At 33.7% G+C, this 20,579-nt stretch overlaps 3 protein-coding genes across 3 annotated transcripts; 1 reads left to right on the top strand and 2 right to left on the bottom strand.

Annotated features, from left to right (window-relative positions):
• The first annotated feature begins 200 nt into the window (after positions 1-200).
• On the top strand, positions 201-20,425 carry AGO1 (protein argonaute-1). The gene is made up of 14 exons (XM_033481834.2): positions 201-409; positions 2,027-2,318; positions 4,423-4,539; positions 7,454-7,594; positions 7,752-8,032; positions 8,109-8,415; positions 8,498-8,720; positions 8,784-8,931; positions 9,013-9,276; positions 10,964-11,282; positions 11,357-11,708; positions 11,804-12,137; positions 12,230-12,429; positions 12,691-20,425. The coding sequence occupies exons 3-14, from the start codon at positions 4,428-4,430 to the stop codon at positions 12,797-12,799; spliced, it is 2,790 nt and encodes a 929-aa protein (XP_033337725.1). The 5' UTR covers positions 201-409; positions 2,027-2,318; positions 4,423-4,427; the 3' UTR covers positions 12,800-20,425.
• LOC117227003 (uncharacterized) lies at positions 2,766-3,515 on the bottom strand. Its single transcript, XM_033481845.2, has one exon. The coding sequence runs from the start codon at positions 3,388-3,390 to the stop codon at positions 3,199-3,201; it is 192 nt and encodes a 63-aa protein (XP_033337736.1). The 5' UTR covers positions 3,391-3,515; the 3' UTR covers positions 2,766-3,198.
• On the bottom strand, positions 3,653-5,712 carry mRpL53 (mitochondrial ribosomal protein L53). Its single transcript, XM_033481844.2, has 3 exons — positions 5,490-5,712; positions 4,176-4,288; positions 3,653-3,960 (listed from the first exon to the last, which is right to left on the bottom strand). The coding sequence occupies exons 1-3, from the start codon at positions 5,633-5,635 to the stop codon at positions 3,755-3,757; spliced, it is 465 nt and encodes a 154-aa protein (XP_033337735.2). The 5' UTR covers positions 5,636-5,712; the 3' UTR covers positions 3,653-3,754.
• Positions 20,426-20,579: the final 154 nt, after the last annotated feature.

Below are 20,579 nucleotides of genomic sequence, written 5' to 3'. Positions count from 1 at the left end.
ATTTTTATATTTGAATCTAGTAATTGAATACACCTGCGAAAAACATGATTGAGCCATTTAAAATCCATCATAAAAAATTCTATCCAATTCCGTTACACTGTGTATACTGACAGACTACTGTACTTATACTTATACGTCTTTGTTTGTAAACAAGGGCCCCATAATATTTACTAGCTACAATCCTGGCCAGCTCCGCATGCGCACTATCAAGCGAATCGAACAAGTACAGGGGAAGGGGTACTTTTTTGCGGATGCCGATCACTGGTTTAGTGAATGTTAAAGATTGCCCGGTAAATTTCGTCAAACACTTGTCGTATTTCTCATACGTTAAACGTGAAAGTGTGCTGGAAAAATTTCCCAACGAAATCCACCACTTGCAACAAACAGTGTCATCATAAAATAAACGCGGGTATCCAGACAATAATATTGTTGTGATTGCTGTTGAGAAGGGGTTTGTGTTGTCAATTTCTATCTTTCCATCGATACATCGCTATATCATTTACAATGCTGTAATATTGTTGAAACTTTTGCCATCAAAATTTTTCCGAATGTCCTGTTCTGTATGTATTCGGCAGTTAGTTATTTATAATGTAATATTGAAAAAGTGACGCAGTGAAAGCGAACACAACTGGTTGTGCAAGGCTTCTTGTTGTGGCTTAATTGTTTTCATTCAGTTTCTCCCATATTCGTAATAAGATATTTGAATACTATTTGCAATTGTTGAAATATTGAAAACATATGTGGAAACGGATTTTATAGATGTTTAGAAACAGTCTTTGAATCGTATTTCAAGCGAAATAGTCGCTATAACAATTTCTAACGGTTGTTTGTGAGACTGAATTATTGTTTTTATTATTTCCATCGATCAGAAGCTACTATAAACTGTTTCGAACCACACAGTTATTATATTATCGATAAAATCTTGAATTGTTATCGTATAAATAGATAAATTTATGTTGTTTGCGTCCATATGGATTGAAGGAAATGCAATTCGGTCACGTACTATGCAATATAAGAAAGAAAAACATCGAAACGATAAAACAGAATTTATACACATATTTACATGCTCGCTTGGGTAGACAAAAGTGTAAACATTCGAGGTTGTTTATGTTTTCACTAGCATGTCGATGTTTACATATTGTATTCAATAAAAACAAGTTTTCAGAATAAAGTATTCGATTAGCAAATAGCAATTTGATGATCTGATAAATTTTATTGCAATATGTCGCAGTAAATGTTGACATAACCTATAAAGCGACTCGCTTGGAATCCATCTTAGGTGTCAGATGAATAAATTATAAAACAAACCTATTATATTTTTGCATGCAGTTGTACAATGCATAAACTACTAAATTCCATGTAGCTTAGAATAATCTTCTTCAATTACGTTAATTAATTGATACATACAATTAATGAAATGAAATTGACTACGATATATTAAAATTATCATTCCAGCATACACGTCTTTTTTTAAAAATAACTATATATAATTAGGCAAAAGAAATTATTTGACTTATTGAAACTATTATACTATCATGCAGTATATTTATTTGCATAATGTTATAATATTTTTAAATACTCAAAAATGCAGAGAATATTCTAGAAATGTAGCAACAAATTTGGATAATTTTCAAAATATTTTAATAAACCTTTTTGTGTCATTTAAATAATATTTGAACGAAAATTAATGAAATGAATATGGCCGATTTAAAAAGAAACTGTATTCATTCGTTTCAAGGTCATTCAAATTTTTCTCAGTAACCGAAGTTATTGTAAATTATATAAAATAATAGTTACTATTATTAGTTGTATTTTCTATAATTGTAATTGTGAAATGAATTAAAAAATTAAGAATGACCTTGTAATTTAGAAATCATTCGTGTCAAGGAAAAAATGATTAAAAATTAGTGTGTTATCTTCCATTGTTATTATTTGCAAACACAAACCCTTTCGCAAGCAATTATTTATGTAATAAATATTATTAATGATAAATACTATTTTCAATGCAATTTGTTATCTATTTTAGATATCCAAAGAAATGCAATTACAATAAATAAATAAGTGAATAGAGATATGAACTCTTCAAACTTAGATGCTGAAATGGATAAACACAACTACTGACACTTGTAAAAATATCCCCATTAAAAATGTACAGTCCTATTTAAAGTGGTAGATAAAAGATTACTTACGTGGAACAGTAGCTTCGTAGTGAAGTTCTTGTGCTAAAAACTTAAAAAAACTATATCAGAGCAATGTTTGTGTGAAAATAAGTACAGTGCAGCTATTCTCATAATCTAACTTAGTGGCTACAAAAGAAGGTGAGTTTGTTTAATAATTTCTGTTTTGTTTATAAATAAAATTGCACATAATTAATCACAGTTGTGTGGAATTATAATTGAATATTACTTCATGAATTATATTTATAAAGTAATTTAATTATAATACAACTGATCCTTATTATTGATGTACAATGCCAAAATGCAGTCTACATCAAATCAAAACTATGAATTACACTGTAATTCAATTACATTCTAATTCATTTTTATATCCACATTATTACAATCCAATTAATTGAAACTTTCAATTATTTTATTAAATTACAACATAATTGAATTGTTTTGTAATTGAAGTAAAATGCAAATAAATTAGTTAATTCAGTTACAGTGTAAGTCAATATTTTAACTAATAACTTATTATTTATAAATGCAACTAAAATTAATGAAAAGTTATTTAATTTTGTAATCACAACATATCACACATTATCATAATTTTTCTGTTTATTATTTATTCATTCTTAATCTTTTATATAATTCTAATTACATCAAAGATATAAATTCTGTAATGATTATGAAAATTGTGTAAATATAATGAATAGTATAGAGTCCAGTTATGACTAGTCTGCAATATAAAAGATAATTTGCATGACTTCATATTCATGGTATAGATAATTTTGGTATGTACAGTTATATTATTAATTATCATTGAAAACAGTGCAATGAAGTGCTTAAGGCACCTGAAGCTATCCCTATAAGGTTTTCACATAGATATTTTTCCATTGAAGTTATTAAGACGTGCGCAGACAAATCTATCATATTATCTATGTAATTATATTAGTACAACATAAATATAATTTATTAAATGTAATTAATGATTGATCTATACGAATGAAAGATACATTTCCGAAAAGACAATTTATAGTTATTCCACAGGTGTTAACGTTATAAATCTTGAAAGAATGAATGTGACTAAAAATGTGCCTGCTACAAAGCAGGCAACAAAAATATACCATGTTTCCTCATCAAAGACATCTGTAAATGCTGGAACGTGATTATAGAGAGTGTCTATAAGTTTCATATTGTAGTTTTTACTGTTGGTAGTATAGCTAGCCATTTTATAGGCAAATCTTTTGTACTAGCGGATTAAGGAAAAAAAAAGTAATCAAAGAATGAAATTTTATTGTGAAAGAAAAATGTCAGTTCTTCAGTCTCAACAAAAATAATTTTATATCTCTGTCAAGTTTTTTTTGCCTCTTTTATTATATTTAGAATGCACTTTTCAATGTTTGTATTCTCTTTCTAAGTCTTTTATGTAACTTGACAATATCGATTTTCTTTGGTATTTTATGAATAAAGAGGAAAGATGAAAATCGAGCTAAAGTTTCAAATTAATATTTTATTCTGCAATCTATATTTATATATTCAATCGAATTGTTAGCTTGCCAATTAACTCATGAGTCGTTAAGTTGCCAATAAACTTATAAAAATACTCCTCTACGTTTGGATTCTCGTTTAATTTTAATTCCTTTCTTTCGCTTCTTCGCTTTCTTCTCGATGTTAGCTGTATTTTCACTTCCAGTTTCAGGCGCAGTTGGTGATAGTGGTGTGATGTGTTTGTTGTAAAGTTCCAAAATATTCAGAGACGTCAAGTTTGCACTTTTGACTACCACATTATCACCTGATACTGGAAGATAGAAACGAAAAAACACGTAAATTTTTAAAAAGAAAATCCATCTGTATAAATTTTGAATGATCTTACTTAACACAAAATAATTATTTTCTTTATTTCTCTCTTTTTAATTGTTACTATACCTTGTTATTGAAATTTTCTCAAATCAGTTTTGTGTGTAAAAATATTTAATAGCTAATTATTCATAAAGAAAACAATGTAATACTCACGTAACTTGAATGTAACTACTGGGTCAGACAAATCTGAAACTATTTCTGGTTTCACAATGCAACGTGGGTTTGTTGCAATGATCTTTGGTGTTGTAATGTGAAAGAAAAAGTCTCTGCAAACATAATTCAGAACATATATGTTAATATACTTAATTCATTATACAATCTATTTATGAAAACCAATTTTTCCTCATACTCAAAGATTACTTAATGATTTCTGTATTTGCTGTTGCTTTTATTGTTACAGACAAAATGGCGCAAATGGAACAACAACTACCACTTCAGATGCCAGATTTGAGTACTCTGCGCATCAGTACAGCTGTGTCTATGCTGGGCAAAGCTTACGGAACTGGACAACCCAGTGGTAAGTTCATTTTATAAATTGATTCTTAGAAAATTAATAATTTTTAGTGCAAGCACAATTATTAATGTATGCTTTTAAAAGAGCAAAAGCAAAGTACAATCATGTAATCATTATATAAATTTGTAATTAAATATAAAATTGATAAAAACATTTTCAAGGGTAGTGCAATGAATCTTATTAATGAACTGAGCTAATACACACAGATAAAATATAATTGAAGGGACTGTGTTATGCTTAGTTATTCAAAATAATAATTATAAAATAAATGTGGAGCCTATAAAAATCGATTCGAAATTTAAAATTAATTTTCGTAATATAAAAAGTGGACTGTACCTTTCTTAGTTGTTTATTAATTACACGTATATCACAACGAATGAATTTATGCTATATAACGATTTCTTCTCCTTGTTATTACAAGACTATGAACGAATACTATACTTTCCGTGAATTGCCCCGTAGCTTCTCTGATTTTAGTATCTAATGGTTAATTATATGTGTCCCATGCAAACACAATGCGACATATAGGGGGAGATAAAGCCGCGTAAAGGGCTCCACCCATGAACAATGCTGGTTCAAACGATTCAAAAGCTTCTAAAAATATGAACGTGCATATCGTCTGCTGGCTACTGAAACTTCCACACTGCGCATGCGCATCGTATTGACGTCATTGGATACTAACGAAACCCCTCGGAAAGCAAATTATTATTTCAAAACATGATCCCGAAAGGAACTGACGTATCACTCCTCGATACACAATATATTCTGTTAACCTAACTGATGATATACCATCCAGTAAATTTTCTCTAAAGCGATTGGAATATGTTGAGATCGTTTTTCAAGCATAAAGATTGTGAATTATGTAACCATCGATTAAAACGTCGAAATGTAAATTTAGTTGTCTACATTTGAGAAAGATTCTTTGGATCGAATATAAATTTGAATGAACTAACCTCGTTTCCAGAGCATTGGGATTGAAGGCATCGAATTTTACGCTAATTGATTTTACCGGTTTTAGTGTGAGACTCCTTAAATGCTTCGCGATCGCACTTATGAGTCCTTTCGAACGTGAACGCACACCAGAAAAAGGCAACGACATTTCGGAAATCTTTCACGCAATCGCGTGTTGTAGTTATAGACAGAACATTTTCATGGGGGTGTAACTATTGAATTGTTTTTGCTACGCATGCGCACGCAAGTGGGTCTCTGAACATCGCAAAGGAATTCTCTACTTGAGCGCGTATGCGCACAAGTTTTATTGAGTTTAATTTTCAAATTGCCAGGGATGTCTTGAGTGAATATTTATATGTATTTTGCGGTTCTAACATTTAATATAAATACAAAATCGACGTCGAAGTCGTAAACGTGAACGTTTAGTTATACATATGACATAATAGATATAATTTGTTGAGGATGAGGAGATATTCGATTAATAAAATTGTGTGTTTTTGTTGAAGAATGTATTACGATTAAAATATCCCGCACTTTATATTTTAATATTTTTAAGTCATGCTATTAAATTAAAGAAAAATTACAAAAGAATAATGATCGAAATAATGAAATCTATGTTACAATCATCTATTGTCGATAATGTAGAAATTTATTGAGACTATCACTAAAATATGATTATCGCATAATTCAAAGAGTATATAACACCTACTATCCATAATATAGAGAGTTATCTTATATATGTATTTCTGTATTTTGCAATATGTATATTCTTTAAAAACTGAAAAATTGTAGAACATATATTCGATAACAACGCCAAATATCACTAACGCCAGTTTTATTGTTCGCGCGCTGATTGGTCGTGCCAGGACTAATCAGAGACGAGCTGGTAGCAGCCATTGCAGAAGATAGTCTCGTTTGCAGTGTGTCGTGTGGTCAGTGGGTTTTGTGTTAAATTTTTTACTTATTTATTAGTGGTTATCTGGTATTTTTCATCGTCAACAGTAAAAATGCATCCTGTAGGACGGCGTGAGTATTATAATTCATCAATTTTCCCTCGTGATACCTAAACGTATCGCATAATGCTTTCTCGTGTACTTGTCTAAGCCAGAAAAAGTATCTGAGGTAGTTCTGGCCCTTTGTTCCTATTTGATTACTGTAGAGCAATGAAAATTCATTCCAATTATGCTCCTATTAATAACTTGTACATTTAATCAATCGAAAATAGGAAATTTGAAAAGAAATATTGGGAAGGTCTCGAACGATTCTCGATTAGTAGGCTCGCTGTTTCGTCACGTTTGATCCGTCAGAACATGGATAACGTGTAATTTAAAATTAACTAGATATTAGAAAATTAAAGCTGACTCTAACGCTAAAACATCCGAAGCAATTTTTTATAAGCTAATTTTCATGTATTTTTAGTATCATTAAGAAATTGTACTTTGCTTATTTGTGTAGGCAAAAAGCTCCAAATCCATAGTAAATTAGATTTTTTTTAAGTGTAACAAATTCGATATATTATTTTTTCTCTTATATCGTTGTTGCTTTCCAACTGTCATATTTTCTTTCTTAATTTTCTGTATATGTTGGGATAACTGTTTGTATATTGACAAGTAATTTTCGTTGTTCAAGAAATTGAATTCTTCTTATACTGTTTAAATAATATTGAATTTCTTGAAAACATTTTCCTTTAATCCTATTATTCATTATAAAAATTAATCTAAATTGTAATTTTAAGAATGAAATTTTATCTCATTTGATTGTGTAAAATGACTTTTGTTTTATCCGAAATTTACTTCAAATTATCGACAAGTTTGGTTACATTCTTTTTACATTTCCATACTTTTTTCATATAATATTGCTGAATTGTTACACTCTACTTTTTTTAAAAATTCTTCTTGAAATTCTTGATTAAAGATTAAATTCAAACAATTTATTGATCATAATTTTCATTTCATTGTGTTTGTAGCTCCTCCACCTGGATCTTCAGCAAGTACTTCAGTTGGAGGTGGGCCCGAAGCCACTGGGAACAATGTTGTGGCTCCCAGTTCGCTGGGACTTGTTCCCATACAGCAGACACACACACCTCCGCAACCTCCTGAACTGCCAAGTAAGGTTTTGCTTTATTTGGAGTAACTTGTAGAAAATTGGCACGATGAATGTATTAGATTGTCGATGCCGATAATCTTTATTTAAACTGAAAAGGATGCTGCACTCTGCAGTGATGTGGCTTATCTTATATATAATTAGAAACATTAATTTTACAGTGTTTTCATGTCCTCGGAGACCAGATATAGGACGTGAAGGCAGACCAATCAACTTAAGGGCCAATCACTTCCAAATTACCATGCCACGTGGTTATGTACATCATTATGATATTAATATCCAACCTGATAAATGTCCTCGTAAAGTTAATAGAGAAATTATAGAAACAATGGTTCATGCGAATAGTAAACTGTTTGGGACTCTCAAGCCTGTGTTTGATGGGAGAAATAATTTATATACGAGAGATCCCATACTTATTGGTAATGACAAAGTAGAATTAGAGGTAATTATAGTTCTTACAGAAATTAATACACCGATATTATTTTTATGTGTTTTCTTATTAATTATTGTCTTTATAGGTCACACTACCCGGTGAGGGTAAAGACAGAGTTTTCAAAGTGTTTATAAAATGGTTGGCTCAAGTCTCGCTGTTTGCTTTAGAAGAGGCTCTAGAAGGACGTACAAGACAAATTCCATATGATGCTATACTTGCTTTAGATGTTGTAATGAGGCATTTACCATCTATGACGTATACTCCAGTAGGTAGATCATTTTTCAGTACGCCGGATGGATATTATCATCCATTGGGAGGAGGCAGAGAAGTTTGGTTTGGATTCCATCAGTCTGTTCGACCATCACAATGGAAAATGATGTTGAACATTGATGGTTCGTGTTTCAACTGCTTTGAATTATTTTATACTTTTTTTTCAATCAGTCTTTAATTAAGTTACATATTTTTGCATTACAGTATCTGCAACTGCGTTCTACAAAGCACAACCGGTCATAGAATTCATGTGTGAAGTGCTAGATATTCGGGATATAAACGAACAAAAGAAGCCTCTCACAGATTCTCAGCGAGTCAAGTTCACAAAAGAGATCAAGGGTCTCAAAATCGAGATTACACACTGCGGATCGATGAGACGGAAGTACAGAGTGTGCAATGTCACTCGCAAACCTGCCCAAATGCAGTCGTAAGTGTGCATAGATCCGATGTAACTGTTACTCAGAATACATTTTAATATTGAAAATTGTAGATTCCCTCTACAATTGGAAAATGGGCAGACAGTAGAGTGCACTGTTGCAAAGTACTTCTTAGATAAGTATAAGATAAAGTTACGCTATCCTCATCTCCCTTGTCTACAAGTTGGACAAGAACACAAGCACACGTACCTGCCACTTGAGGTGCGTTAAATACATTTTTCACGATATTGTTTACATAGGACGTGATACATATATGAAATGCTTAAAAATGATTTATCGTAGGTCTGTAACATTGTTGCCGGACAACGTTGCATCAAGAAACTGACCGACATGCAGACGTCCACTATGATTAAAGCGACAGCCCGTTCTGCCCCCGATCGCGAACGAGAAATAAATAATTTGGTGAAAAGGGCCGACTTCAATAACGATTCATATGTACAAGAATTCGGTCTGACGATATCCAACAGTATGGTGGAAGTCAGAGGACGCATTTTAGCCCCGCCCAAGCTACAGTATGGAGGGCGCGTAAGTTCCCTCAGTGGACAGGTGAGAGACTTCCAACTGAATCAGTCAGGTCTAGCCAAATCCCACATTTCCAGAGGCTCGTGTATTATTTTTGGAAGGGATATGTTTCTCTTTGTACCCCACCGTATATCATCACTCATTATTTGGTTTGCATAACTTCGATCTCTATTCTCCTCATCATTGTCTCAGTAGATTTAGCATTTTTGTTGAAAAAAATTTGCTGTAAAAAATTCAGTGATTTTGTTCGACTGATCCAGGAGGAAACCTACTTCGGAAAGACTTTGCTTGATCTCTGAAAATATGGAAAGATATTAATTCATTGATTATATTATACAGCTTCTATTTATCATATCTTTTCGAAAGATGTACATACTCATTTAATGATAATTTGCATTTAATTTTATAGAGACTTTGTAGAAATTAATTATACAAGAAATGCGTATAGTGAACTTGTGGAAATAATATAGAAAATTGTTTACTAATTATTAGAAAATTTGAAGCATTTCTTTAGACGTCAAGACTAGATATCTTAATGCAAGGAATGGACATGTAATGATCTATTCTGGAGATTGATATGTGGAGCTTTTGCAGAAGTCTGCAAGATACCATAATCGAGTGGATAAGTATACAAAAGCCATAAAATATCTTTAAGAAGAATCAAAGTATGAGTAGCGTCTTTTCCTATGTTTGGTTCAATCCAACTGCAATGAAATTAAAAAAATTTGCATTTCTTTTCATTTTTACAGTAAAAATCACAATTGTTTGAAATATATGATAATATGAAAACACACGTTGCAATCTTTCCCAAAACAATAATACATTTGGCCTTAACTTTTTCTATTTGAAATGCATTTGAAGAAATCAGTAAAGTAAATAGTTACCGAATGAATGTATGGGTTCTAGACCTGGTTGATTTTGATATTTGGGCTGTTAATGTAATGAACTTTTAAACTTACCTTCCTCGAGTTATCAACAAATTAAACAGTATATGACTTGAGAGTAGAAATTTAGAAAAAAAGTTATGACTTTCGTTAACCCTCGGACGGCACAATATAATTTTGTTTGAACACGTCCTGAATCAAATTATATAGGCTATGTAGGATTTAAATATATTCCCAATTTGTCCCTGAAACAAACTAAAACTTCAGTGAATAGTAACAGTACATAAAGAAAATTTAATTTCCAATTTACTGTGATCTTTTGACAATGTATTTCAGATATTATAATTTTCCACTTATTGACCTCGTTGATCATCAAAGGCATGACTGTCAAATGTGTTATTGTTAGAAAGCCAGAAACTCGGTTTTCCTTGAGCTCAGTCAGACAGGCAATAGTGTAGTACAGTTGTCGGGACAGATCCAAATGGAGTCAGTATTTGCTAGACGAGGGTCAACAGAATTTGCATTACTTTCACAGTCCAATATCACCTGCTACTCCCTGATGATGCCAGTCCATTCCATGCAGCGATTGGATACACTCAATTATCTCAACTTCCATTCACTCTTGTAATTCTCATGAAGCTGTTCAAGTTTTTTAAAATTTGTTATTTTGCTTCTAAATGAGAGAAAAGGAAGCAGCGACTGCATGGACTGTGCAAAACACTGGTGCATCTACCTTGTTTATTTGTTCTACTCTAAACGACACTATATGCCACCTAGTGACCTGTATGCGCTTATATATATATGTTTATTTCTCTTTTCTGCTAAAGACAAAACAGCAAGCTTTGCCTATTCAAGGTGTGTGGGACATGCGCGGCAAGCAATTCTTCACGGGCATCGAAATCAGAGTCTGGGCAATTGCTTGTTTCGCACCGCAGAGAACTGTGCGCGAGGATGCGTTGAGAATGTTCATAGCGCAGCTGCAAAGAATAAGCAATGATGCTGGCATGCCGATCGTTGGGCAGCCCTGCTTTTGTAAATATGCCACTGGACCCGATCAGGTAGAACCCATGTTCAAATACCTGAAAATGACATTCCCATCATTGCAGCTTGTGTGTGTCATACTGCCTGGAAAGACACCAGTATATGGTAATTGACTTTAACTTGAAATTTCAACTTCTTTAGCTCTGTCTGTGTATTTCAAAATTGCATTTTACTTACAGCTGAGGTAAAAAGGGTGGGAGACACGCTGCTAGGCATGGCGACGCAGTGTGTGCAGGCAAAGAATGTCAACAAGACATCACCCCAGACATTATCAAACTTGTGTCTGAAGATTAATGTCAAGCTGGGTGGTATTAACAATATTCTGGTGCCTGGAATCAGACCGAAAGTCTTTGACGAGCCTGTCATATTCTTTGGAGCTGATGTAACCCATCCTCCTGCTGGGGACAACAAGAAACCCAGCATCGCTGCAGTGGTTGCCAGCATGGATGGACATCCATCCCGATATGCAGCCACCGTAAGGGTCCAGCAACACAGGCAGGAGATTATTCAAGAGCTCAGTTCGATGGTCAGGTAAGTGAAGTTATTTAATTCCGATTAGTGAGATCATAACCGTGGTTTTGTAAAATGCACATTTGTAAATGCTTATATGTGCTTTTGTTTTACAGGGAGCTTCTTGTTAGGTTTTACAAGAGCACTGGAGGGTATAAACCCCATAGAATAATTCTGTATCGAGATGGTGTTTCGGAGGGACAGTTTTTGCATGTGCTGCAGCACGAGTTAACTGCCATCCGTGAGGCTTGTATGAAACTTGAAGATGATTATAAGCCTGGAGTCACGTTTATCGTAGTACAAAAGAGACACCACACCCGCCTGTTCTGTGCGGAGAAGAGAGAACAGAGCGGTAGAAGTGGAAACATACCTGCGGGGACAACAGTCGATATTTGTATCACTCATCCGACTGAGTTTGACTTTTATTTGTGTAGTCATCAGGGCATTCAGGTACGTTTTGAATTCAATTGAAACAATTCTATTGATTCTCCTGAATCAACAAGTGACAATATGTATTTTAAAACTTGTGCTTCTTATTATAGGGAACATCACGACCGTCACACTACCATGTTCTCTGGGACGATAACCATTTTGAAAGTGATGAATTACAATCTCTTACGTATCAATTGTGTCATACGTATGTTAGGTGTACAAGGTCTGTCAGTATACCTGCGCCAGCATATTATGCTCATCTTGTAGCATTCCGAGCCAGATATCATTTGGTAGAAAAGGAACACGACAGGTGAGTTTAATGTATTATTTTCAGTTAATACGAATTAATTTCGATTTACAGGCAACATTTTATCTGCTCCAAAAGTTGTCTTTCTACAGGGCGTCTCAACTAATTGGAACACCTCAAATATCTCACTAACAGAAGCAAGTTATAGATATCAATTTGCATCTGACATATTTTTCTATTACCAATAAGCGAGATATTTGAGGTAATGAAGATAGTTGAGACACTTTGTAAATCGTGTGGTTTACATTTATTGTTTGTTTTCAGTGGAGAAGGTTCCCATCAATCAGGCTGCAGCGAAGACAGAACGCCGGGTGCAATGGCAAGAGCTATCACAGTTCACGCAAACACGAAACGGGTCATGTACTTTGCATAATTTCTCTTTTCTCCGTTTAATTTTTACAAACACATGCAAAGTATATCATAAAATAGTTTAATCGTCATATCTTGCATGTGCAAATATCTCCTAGACTGCTTGAGCGCTAGACGATCGCAACACGTGACCAATTTTTGCATTTAACTGAACCAACGTCTGCCCAAAACCTAGATGATATAACCTTTTATATCAAATTTTCTTTTACTCTCTTTCATTTTTGTGGGTTTTGGACCAGACCAATCACTTTTAATATTTTATGGAGTAAAAGAGGTGCTTTTAGTTAATCATGTTTCCAATTAGACTAAGACGTACGCAGCTCGACTGTTAGGCTAATTCGCTAGACAGACAATTAAAGACGGAAACCAGCTGCCGTGCATATTACGCTTATTTTTCTTAAAAGGAATTTTTAAGATAACAGAAAATATAAAACGAGAATTCACGATTGTATAAACCGTTTTTTAGAAGTGTCATTTTTTTCTTGTAAAAAAAACATGTTTTTAGGTTTACGGTTTCATATATATTTATCGCATCTATTGTATTTATTCTAAGATTGCGAAAATTGGTCACGTGTTATGCTAATTAGGGAGATTTGGGAATTGTTGTTGTCTCCACGCCAATGGCCAAAATAAGGTAGTAATCTATTGTAATGAAATTTGAAAAATGTGGCAAATTGAAGGACACAGTGTTATATATTGTCTTAAGCGTTGAACAATGTGCCACATTGGTGAAATATATTTGAGTCTCTTCGCATAATCATGAATCATTAAAAAAGGTGGAATAACGTCGTTATTAGTGTAGAATGTGTCACTAATTTGTCATTGCAATGATTAACCCACTGTAGACGAATTTCAACAAATGAATAGTAATTCAAAATTCTGTCTACAACGGGTTAATTAATTAAAATTAATTAGTACACTACGGATTTTATGATTTTATTATGAGTGCAATATAAACACTGAAAAACGAGTAAAATATTCTAACAATTTTTGTATTATTACAAAAGGAACAAATTTTCGACTGATTAGAATTGTTAAAATAATTGCATGACAATTAACAGGAAATATTTTATTTTGTATAAATATCCGCAGTTTATTAATTAAAGACAAAGTAGTGTATTTCTTACAATTTTAGTTTCACTGACAATATTTTCTGAATATAGCCCAGAAGTCATTGTCATTGATAATGCAGCTTGAACTGTGGTGGCACTTAATTCATATCACACATTTATTTGAAGATTCATGAAATTATGGCGAGATTATCCGCTCGGATAAGAAAAACATGTCTTGAAATTAACGTCGGGATTAATTAATAATGCCAGGTATGATTTGAATGATGCCTAAGATGTAAGAATGATTCAGGAAAAATTCAGAGTATAGTGAAGAGAGACCAGTTATGTTTATTATCATATATAAATTTTAAAGGCGAGATTTTTATTCGATCGGATTCTTTGATCACAATTGTGCGCGGTGAGAGGGATCTATTTAAATAGAACAATAATCTTAATGAACACAATAATTGTATTAAGAGCCTTAAACGCTATTACAACGTAGAGCTAATAAATAGATAGGGTAATGAAGTGTATAAACAAGTACTGAATGCTGTGCGCCACAAATCGTTTAATGTATGTTTGTTACGATCGTTGGTATACTGAAGCGTTAATTAATATTCGCTATTTCAAGCTTTAATTATGACTTAATTAAAATTTTATTGATTCATGAGCTAGTATTAATTAGCACTGTCGGATTGTAATTTTACAATCAAATTCGTATCCAACACAGAACATTTACAAAAATCGTCTACTGGTGAAATCGCAAAAGTAATAGTTTCTAAGACAGTGGGACACAGCTCAAGAAAAAGTTTACAAAATCGTTAGTAATATAAATACCAATTAAGCATTCATAAATTACAAAATTTCAACATGGAACAATTTTAGTCTGTGTACCAACGATCCTGACTATAGATTTCTAAGTACTACAGTCGTAATATTATCTCGGGAAAGTATGAGAAAGGACCGACCTTTAACTATCAATAATTAATATTTATTCTAGTTGTAAATTTAACGCTGTAATCTAGAGTATCACATATACTTATAACGTTTAATATCTAATATGACTTGACAAGAAAATGAAGTTAATAAGTAGCAGGTTAGTAAATAACCTGCTAAAAATAATTACGCAAATCTAAAAAATGTAATTATTGTACGTTCGCACGATGATGTCTCTGAGTCGGTTCCGTTAACAAAAAGGAACAGTTATGCGAATGCAAACAGTGAAAGTGGGTATATAGCGAATATTACGATCGACGAGTGGGTCTAAAATAATTCGCGTTGTTGAGAATGGAGTAATAATGCATTCAATAATTAGTAATCATAATCCATAATGAGGCCATACAGCTTGTATATTAGGTTTTAAGCCAAACACTTCACAACAAGCGCGGTATTCAACAATTAGCGTAAGCAAATACCGGGAATAGTAGGAAATTTCATTATCAATGGAAAATTAATTGATCAAAGAGAATTTGATATTTCCTTACACACTCAAGCGTCAAAATAAATTAGCCTCCATTTGTAAATATACCTCAGTAATTTATCGACATTTTTCGGAAACATGAATTGCTTACAAAGAGTTTTGTAATTTTTAATTTAACGATTTAAGGTGGTTAGATTAATTCATCGATCTTTCCAATCCTGCGGTTAATAAAACGTTCGTCTTAAAATGCGTACTAGTGACTAAAGAACGTACATAGACACACAGACAGAATACTACAGGGTGACCTCTTTAACTGGACCCACTCGAATATCTTTGAAGCCATTGATGATACCAAAAAATGTGTTAGACAAAAGTTGTGTGATTTCAGGGCGTGTACAGTTTTCTTTTTTCTTATATGGAATCGTATATTTTTTTAGTGCATTGGTCGATGCAGCTTGTGATTATCTTGAGAAAGTACTAAGTTACTTCTTAATCAAAAACCACCAATTCAAAAGATATTTCAATTTCAAAATGGCACGGTACTTTTTAATTATATTAAAAACTCCTTTGAACCACTGGTGGATGCACTTTAGTATTTAGGACCACGACTATTAATTAGGTCATATGATACACCGTTGGAAAACGTATGAGTAGAGGAGTCTAACATGGGTGGTCATTAACTACTACTGCAATTATCCATTCAGAAAATGTGAGTGAAAAAAAAATGTATGAATCCGGCACTAGCGTATTCTGTCCATATGTGTGTATCTGTGACACAGTCACAAAATAGTCGGTCGCCACACGGTGGTCACACATTGAAGTAGCTTAACTAGGCTAATATAAAATTTGGGCTCATAAATAATGTACATATAAGTTAGGGATAAAAGTCAGGTACGAGTTAGATAGCCGCAAGGCGACCGGCGACCAATTCCTCGTGCGTGAAAAGAAGTTTGATCTATTTGAACACATGATTAGTTGTATAAGGGCTCAATTCACAAGAAATGTATTTGTAAGTAAAATGATCTTTTTGCAACAAGAATGTATTTTTTTCACCGTATCCTAATTTGACTTGAATTTTCGAAGCAGGACATTTGCAGTAGCAATGATTACCTATGCTGGACTTTCATACTCATACGCTTTTCAACTATGTACTATTATTATACCAAGGCAAATTATGTGCCTTGTAAAACTATTTCACTTTAGTCTGAAATATTTTGTTTCATGGTCAACGGTTTCAAAGGAACATCAGTAGGTTGATTTAAATAGACTACCCGGGGTAAAAAAAATGCTTGCAGAAAAGCATATACTGATACAGTTTAATGAATCTTTCAGATAACGGGTCAGGCATAGTATGTAATGAAATGACGGGGTCTATTTACAAAACAGAAGCGTTTACTTCTTACCACGTATCCCAGAAATTTTTAAAATAAGGCAAATAATTTATATTTGTATCTCGTATATATATTATACACACACATATATATATCCTATATACATATAGTATATATGTATGTATAATGTGTGTGCGTGTGGCCAGAACAAGACGGTATATAATTCACTGCGTGCTGCGTGCAAAACACGAATCATACAATAATTCCACGAAGAGCATCACGAAGAGCTTTAGATTACACCTTTTAATTAATTGTATCTGCATGTGGTTGTTTAATGTAATTAGTAAGCTGTTTTAAACGAATCTGTTGTTCATACCGCCGTCAGTGGTTTCACGTGGCATTTCAGTCGGACTATATAATTTTTCATCAATTGTTCTTCGCAGTATTAGTATTGATAACATTATGCAATCCTTTGCGTTTTTATATATTTTACTGTACCATCAGTTTTTGAGGAATTTAAATTAGAAAAGAAAATCAAGTCTTTAGCTTTTTAGAATTTCTTTCTTTTTTCTTTTTATAAAAGAATCGTAGAGCTCTTATAATTAATACAGAACAAATTCTTAAGCTCTAAAATTCGATTTTCCTTTTTTCTCTCCTTCTCTTTTTCTTAACAATTAATTTAAACTTATTTAAATATTTTTGAAATATGTTGCTGCGCTCGGGAGAATTTGTATAGTTATTTTAGACAACAATCATTCGCATAGCTTTATAATTAAATTAGACGGTAATCTACGATAATCGCTCGCGAATAAAAATGTTGTAATTTATTTGAAAATTCACGAGGCGCCACGAAATCTTGACGGCGCGAACTTTTTGAATCGTTAACGCCCGTAATGTATGGTGGGAAAGCTCATGCGCGTCTATCGGATTGTTCAAATGTCAAAGGATAGTGGTCGATTTCTGGGCTGTGTAAATATTTTTGAACGGTAATTCACGTTCGTTCGAGTTATAAACGAATTAATTTTCGAAAGGCTGAGTCTCTTGAAAGGACCATTCTTCACCCCCTTAAATTTCCACCATTATCCGTTGCCTTTTTGTGTGCAAATGAGAGAGCTAATTAATTAAGCTAGCATCAACGTGAACTTGATTTAAAAATCGTGCGCGAAGCTCTGCTATATAGATGTAAAGAAAAAAATGCTAGCTTTAAGGATATCAGAACATCTCTCTTTTTCTCTCTCTCTCTCTCTCTCTCTCGCTCTCTCTCTCTCTCTTTCTCAAGAGAAAGAGAAACAAGGTCAGTGATGGCGTTCCCAAAAAAGGAATATTAATTAATCCAAGCAGTGACACGATATGATATCGTAGTTTTATAATTGTCTAGATATATCTCTTGTTTCTAAATGTGAATGTGTCGTAACCTTCCTGTGAATATCGCACGAATAAGCATACTGACTAAAGGCTAGTTAACGATATAGCGGTTATTCGACTATAAGAAAAAGTGTCACTTCACGGCTGAACCAACCGAATATCTTTTCTACAAGCGCTTCTCTATCAATGATCTCATAGAAAGCTAGCTGAATCTTTTCCGTTTCTTTGCGGTATATCGAAAAAGCACGAGCTCTCTCCTAATCTCTCTCTCTCTCTCTCTCTCTCTCCCTCCCTCCCTCCCTCCCTCTCTCTCAATCTTTCTCTCTCTCTCTCTCTCTCTCTCTCTCTCTCTCTCTTTCGTTCTCTCTCGATCATTTATATCCATAGGGTCAATCGCACCCTAAAATGAAGGAAAGAAGGTTTACGCAAGTTTGTCGTTTCGAAATTCTAAACCCCCAAATATCGCTGTTTCTAGAGAATCGGTAGCATAATCTGTAATCACAATAGCTATCCTCACGTCAAATTCTTCTGTGGAGGTGAATTGCGACTAGTTCAGATCCTAGAATCTGGTTCAAGATAGCTATATCTGATTTAGGTAGCTTCAGGGATTTAAAGTCTGCCACTAATAATGAGTTTAAATGTAGAGATAATTTGTAAGTGGCATGCTGCAGAATGGTACCGAAGGAAATTATAGAGTCTAAATTTCATCTAAACAGCGTGATGGAGAGATCCTGCATAACAATGAAGCTCTAAATAGTCTGAAAGGACAAACCGCAGTTAGTATTCTAGCGGTAGATACCGATTAGATACCGGTCTTATTTTCTCAACATCCTGTAAACTTATCTGGGCCCGATTAATTCTCGATTAAGTTCCAAAGATTGTAGATCAAGACTTGTGTCCCTGGATCTATTCGATATAGCCGTTATCTTATCAGAAATTTCAACCTATTGCTTCTTCGGAAAGGACTCTTCCTCTCGCCTCAAACTGATCCTGTCTTGTTATCATCATAGGTATTAGTTTTCTCTCTATTATGAATTGCCTGAATGAATTCGCAGAAACTGTCGCTTTCATCTCCACGATACCAAAATGCCTCTCAGGTCGTCGTGACTGTTTCGATTGATTCCAATGATTTCTTGTTAACTCTCGGTATCCGCGGACACCTCGGCCCGAGTATAACATTACCTTGGTCGACAATGTGCCTCTATTCGAAACTATAATTAAAAGAAAAGAAAGGTCGTGCAATGACTAAACGTCTATACCGAATGTATATATTATATTAAAATATTAGCTGCGGGTCGCAGTGAACGATCCTTGTGTCCGGGGGTTAACGCAAAAGTGATGCGAATTTCTTTGGAAAACGTTCGGAACTTCTCCCGCCAAATTTCATTCGATTTTCCACGCAATAAATGAAAAGTACGTTTGATCGTGTTTCAATTGATCGAAGCATGTGTATCTTGCGAACCAGATAGGTACTGGTGCTTCCGCGGGAAATAGCCACAGCGTGTGTTTTACATCACCGCCTGTGATTATCGAAGGGACAACGGACTGCGGCAGATATGGGGATGTAAACATGCATTTGTGCGCCTTCTTCACGCTGAAGCACGGTACATGATCAAACGAACCACAAAAGATATGGAAATAGCATTTACTTTTGTATCATCGATTCAATCCAGTGATATATTGTAACTTGTAAGTGTTTTTCGACGAATATGCGATAGTGTAAGCCCACGAGAAGAGTGTAAGCGTAAAAGAGTGTTTTCTGAGTGCATCGAAAGTATGCAGAAACAAAATACCGGAAATTACAAATGATTTATAATTGAAAGACTGTTAAAACGTATGACGTTTGTGACTCGCTTAAGATGATGGTTTGAATCACACTTAAGACGGTTTGAATCACGCTTAAGACGGTTTGAATTAGTTCAAAAAAAATTTGATGTCTGAGAAAGGATAATCGAATATATCTGTGAATCACGTAAGCGTAAGGTTTGCCCGTTCTAAGTAATTGTCATTTCATGTTGCACGTATGCTGTATTCATTTCTAGCTTTTCGTTTTCTCTCGTGAAAATAAGAACGCTATAGGGTGCTGAATACTTTCGAAATTTTTTAAAATAATTTTTGGAATGTTATCACAACAGGCAGTTCTGTATGCTCGTGTCGTCTCTAAGTTTCACAGATTAAAACGTTCAACTTCCATATGTAGTTGTATTTTGTGGTCAATTGTACAGAACGGAAAATTATTTATAACACTGTCAACTCCATTATATGTTTAAAACGGAAGCTTCGAGCAAGATCCGAATTAGTGTCAAACACACAGAGGTTTTCAATAAACCAATATTTCTTTTTTTATTTTTGCAACTTGGACGCTCAATAAATCTTTCGATGAAATGTTACTCTGGCGAATCGAATTATTACAAGAATACATCTGCATGTTTATTTGTTAATAAAAGATACAAAGTACAGTCGTTACAGCATTTATTTATATCTCATTTCGGTGGGTGTACACATTTTGAACGAGACTGTAGTTGTTTCCTGTTTGTTACTGAATTCTGACGTTACGTGGTGTCGTTTCTCGTAGCTGGAATTGTCTAATTAGGAAATATAATGAGAGACTTTGTA

This window comes from Megalopta genalis, chromosome 5 (genome assembly GCF_051020955.1).
Source record: "Megalopta genalis isolate 19385.01 chromosome 5, iyMegGena1_principal, whole genome shotgun sequence".
In the NCBI taxonomy this organism is placed as follows: Eukaryota; Metazoa; Arthropoda; class Insecta; order Hymenoptera; family Halictidae; genus Megalopta; species Megalopta genalis.
This window is presented reverse-complemented; position numbering and strand designations above follow the sequence as displayed.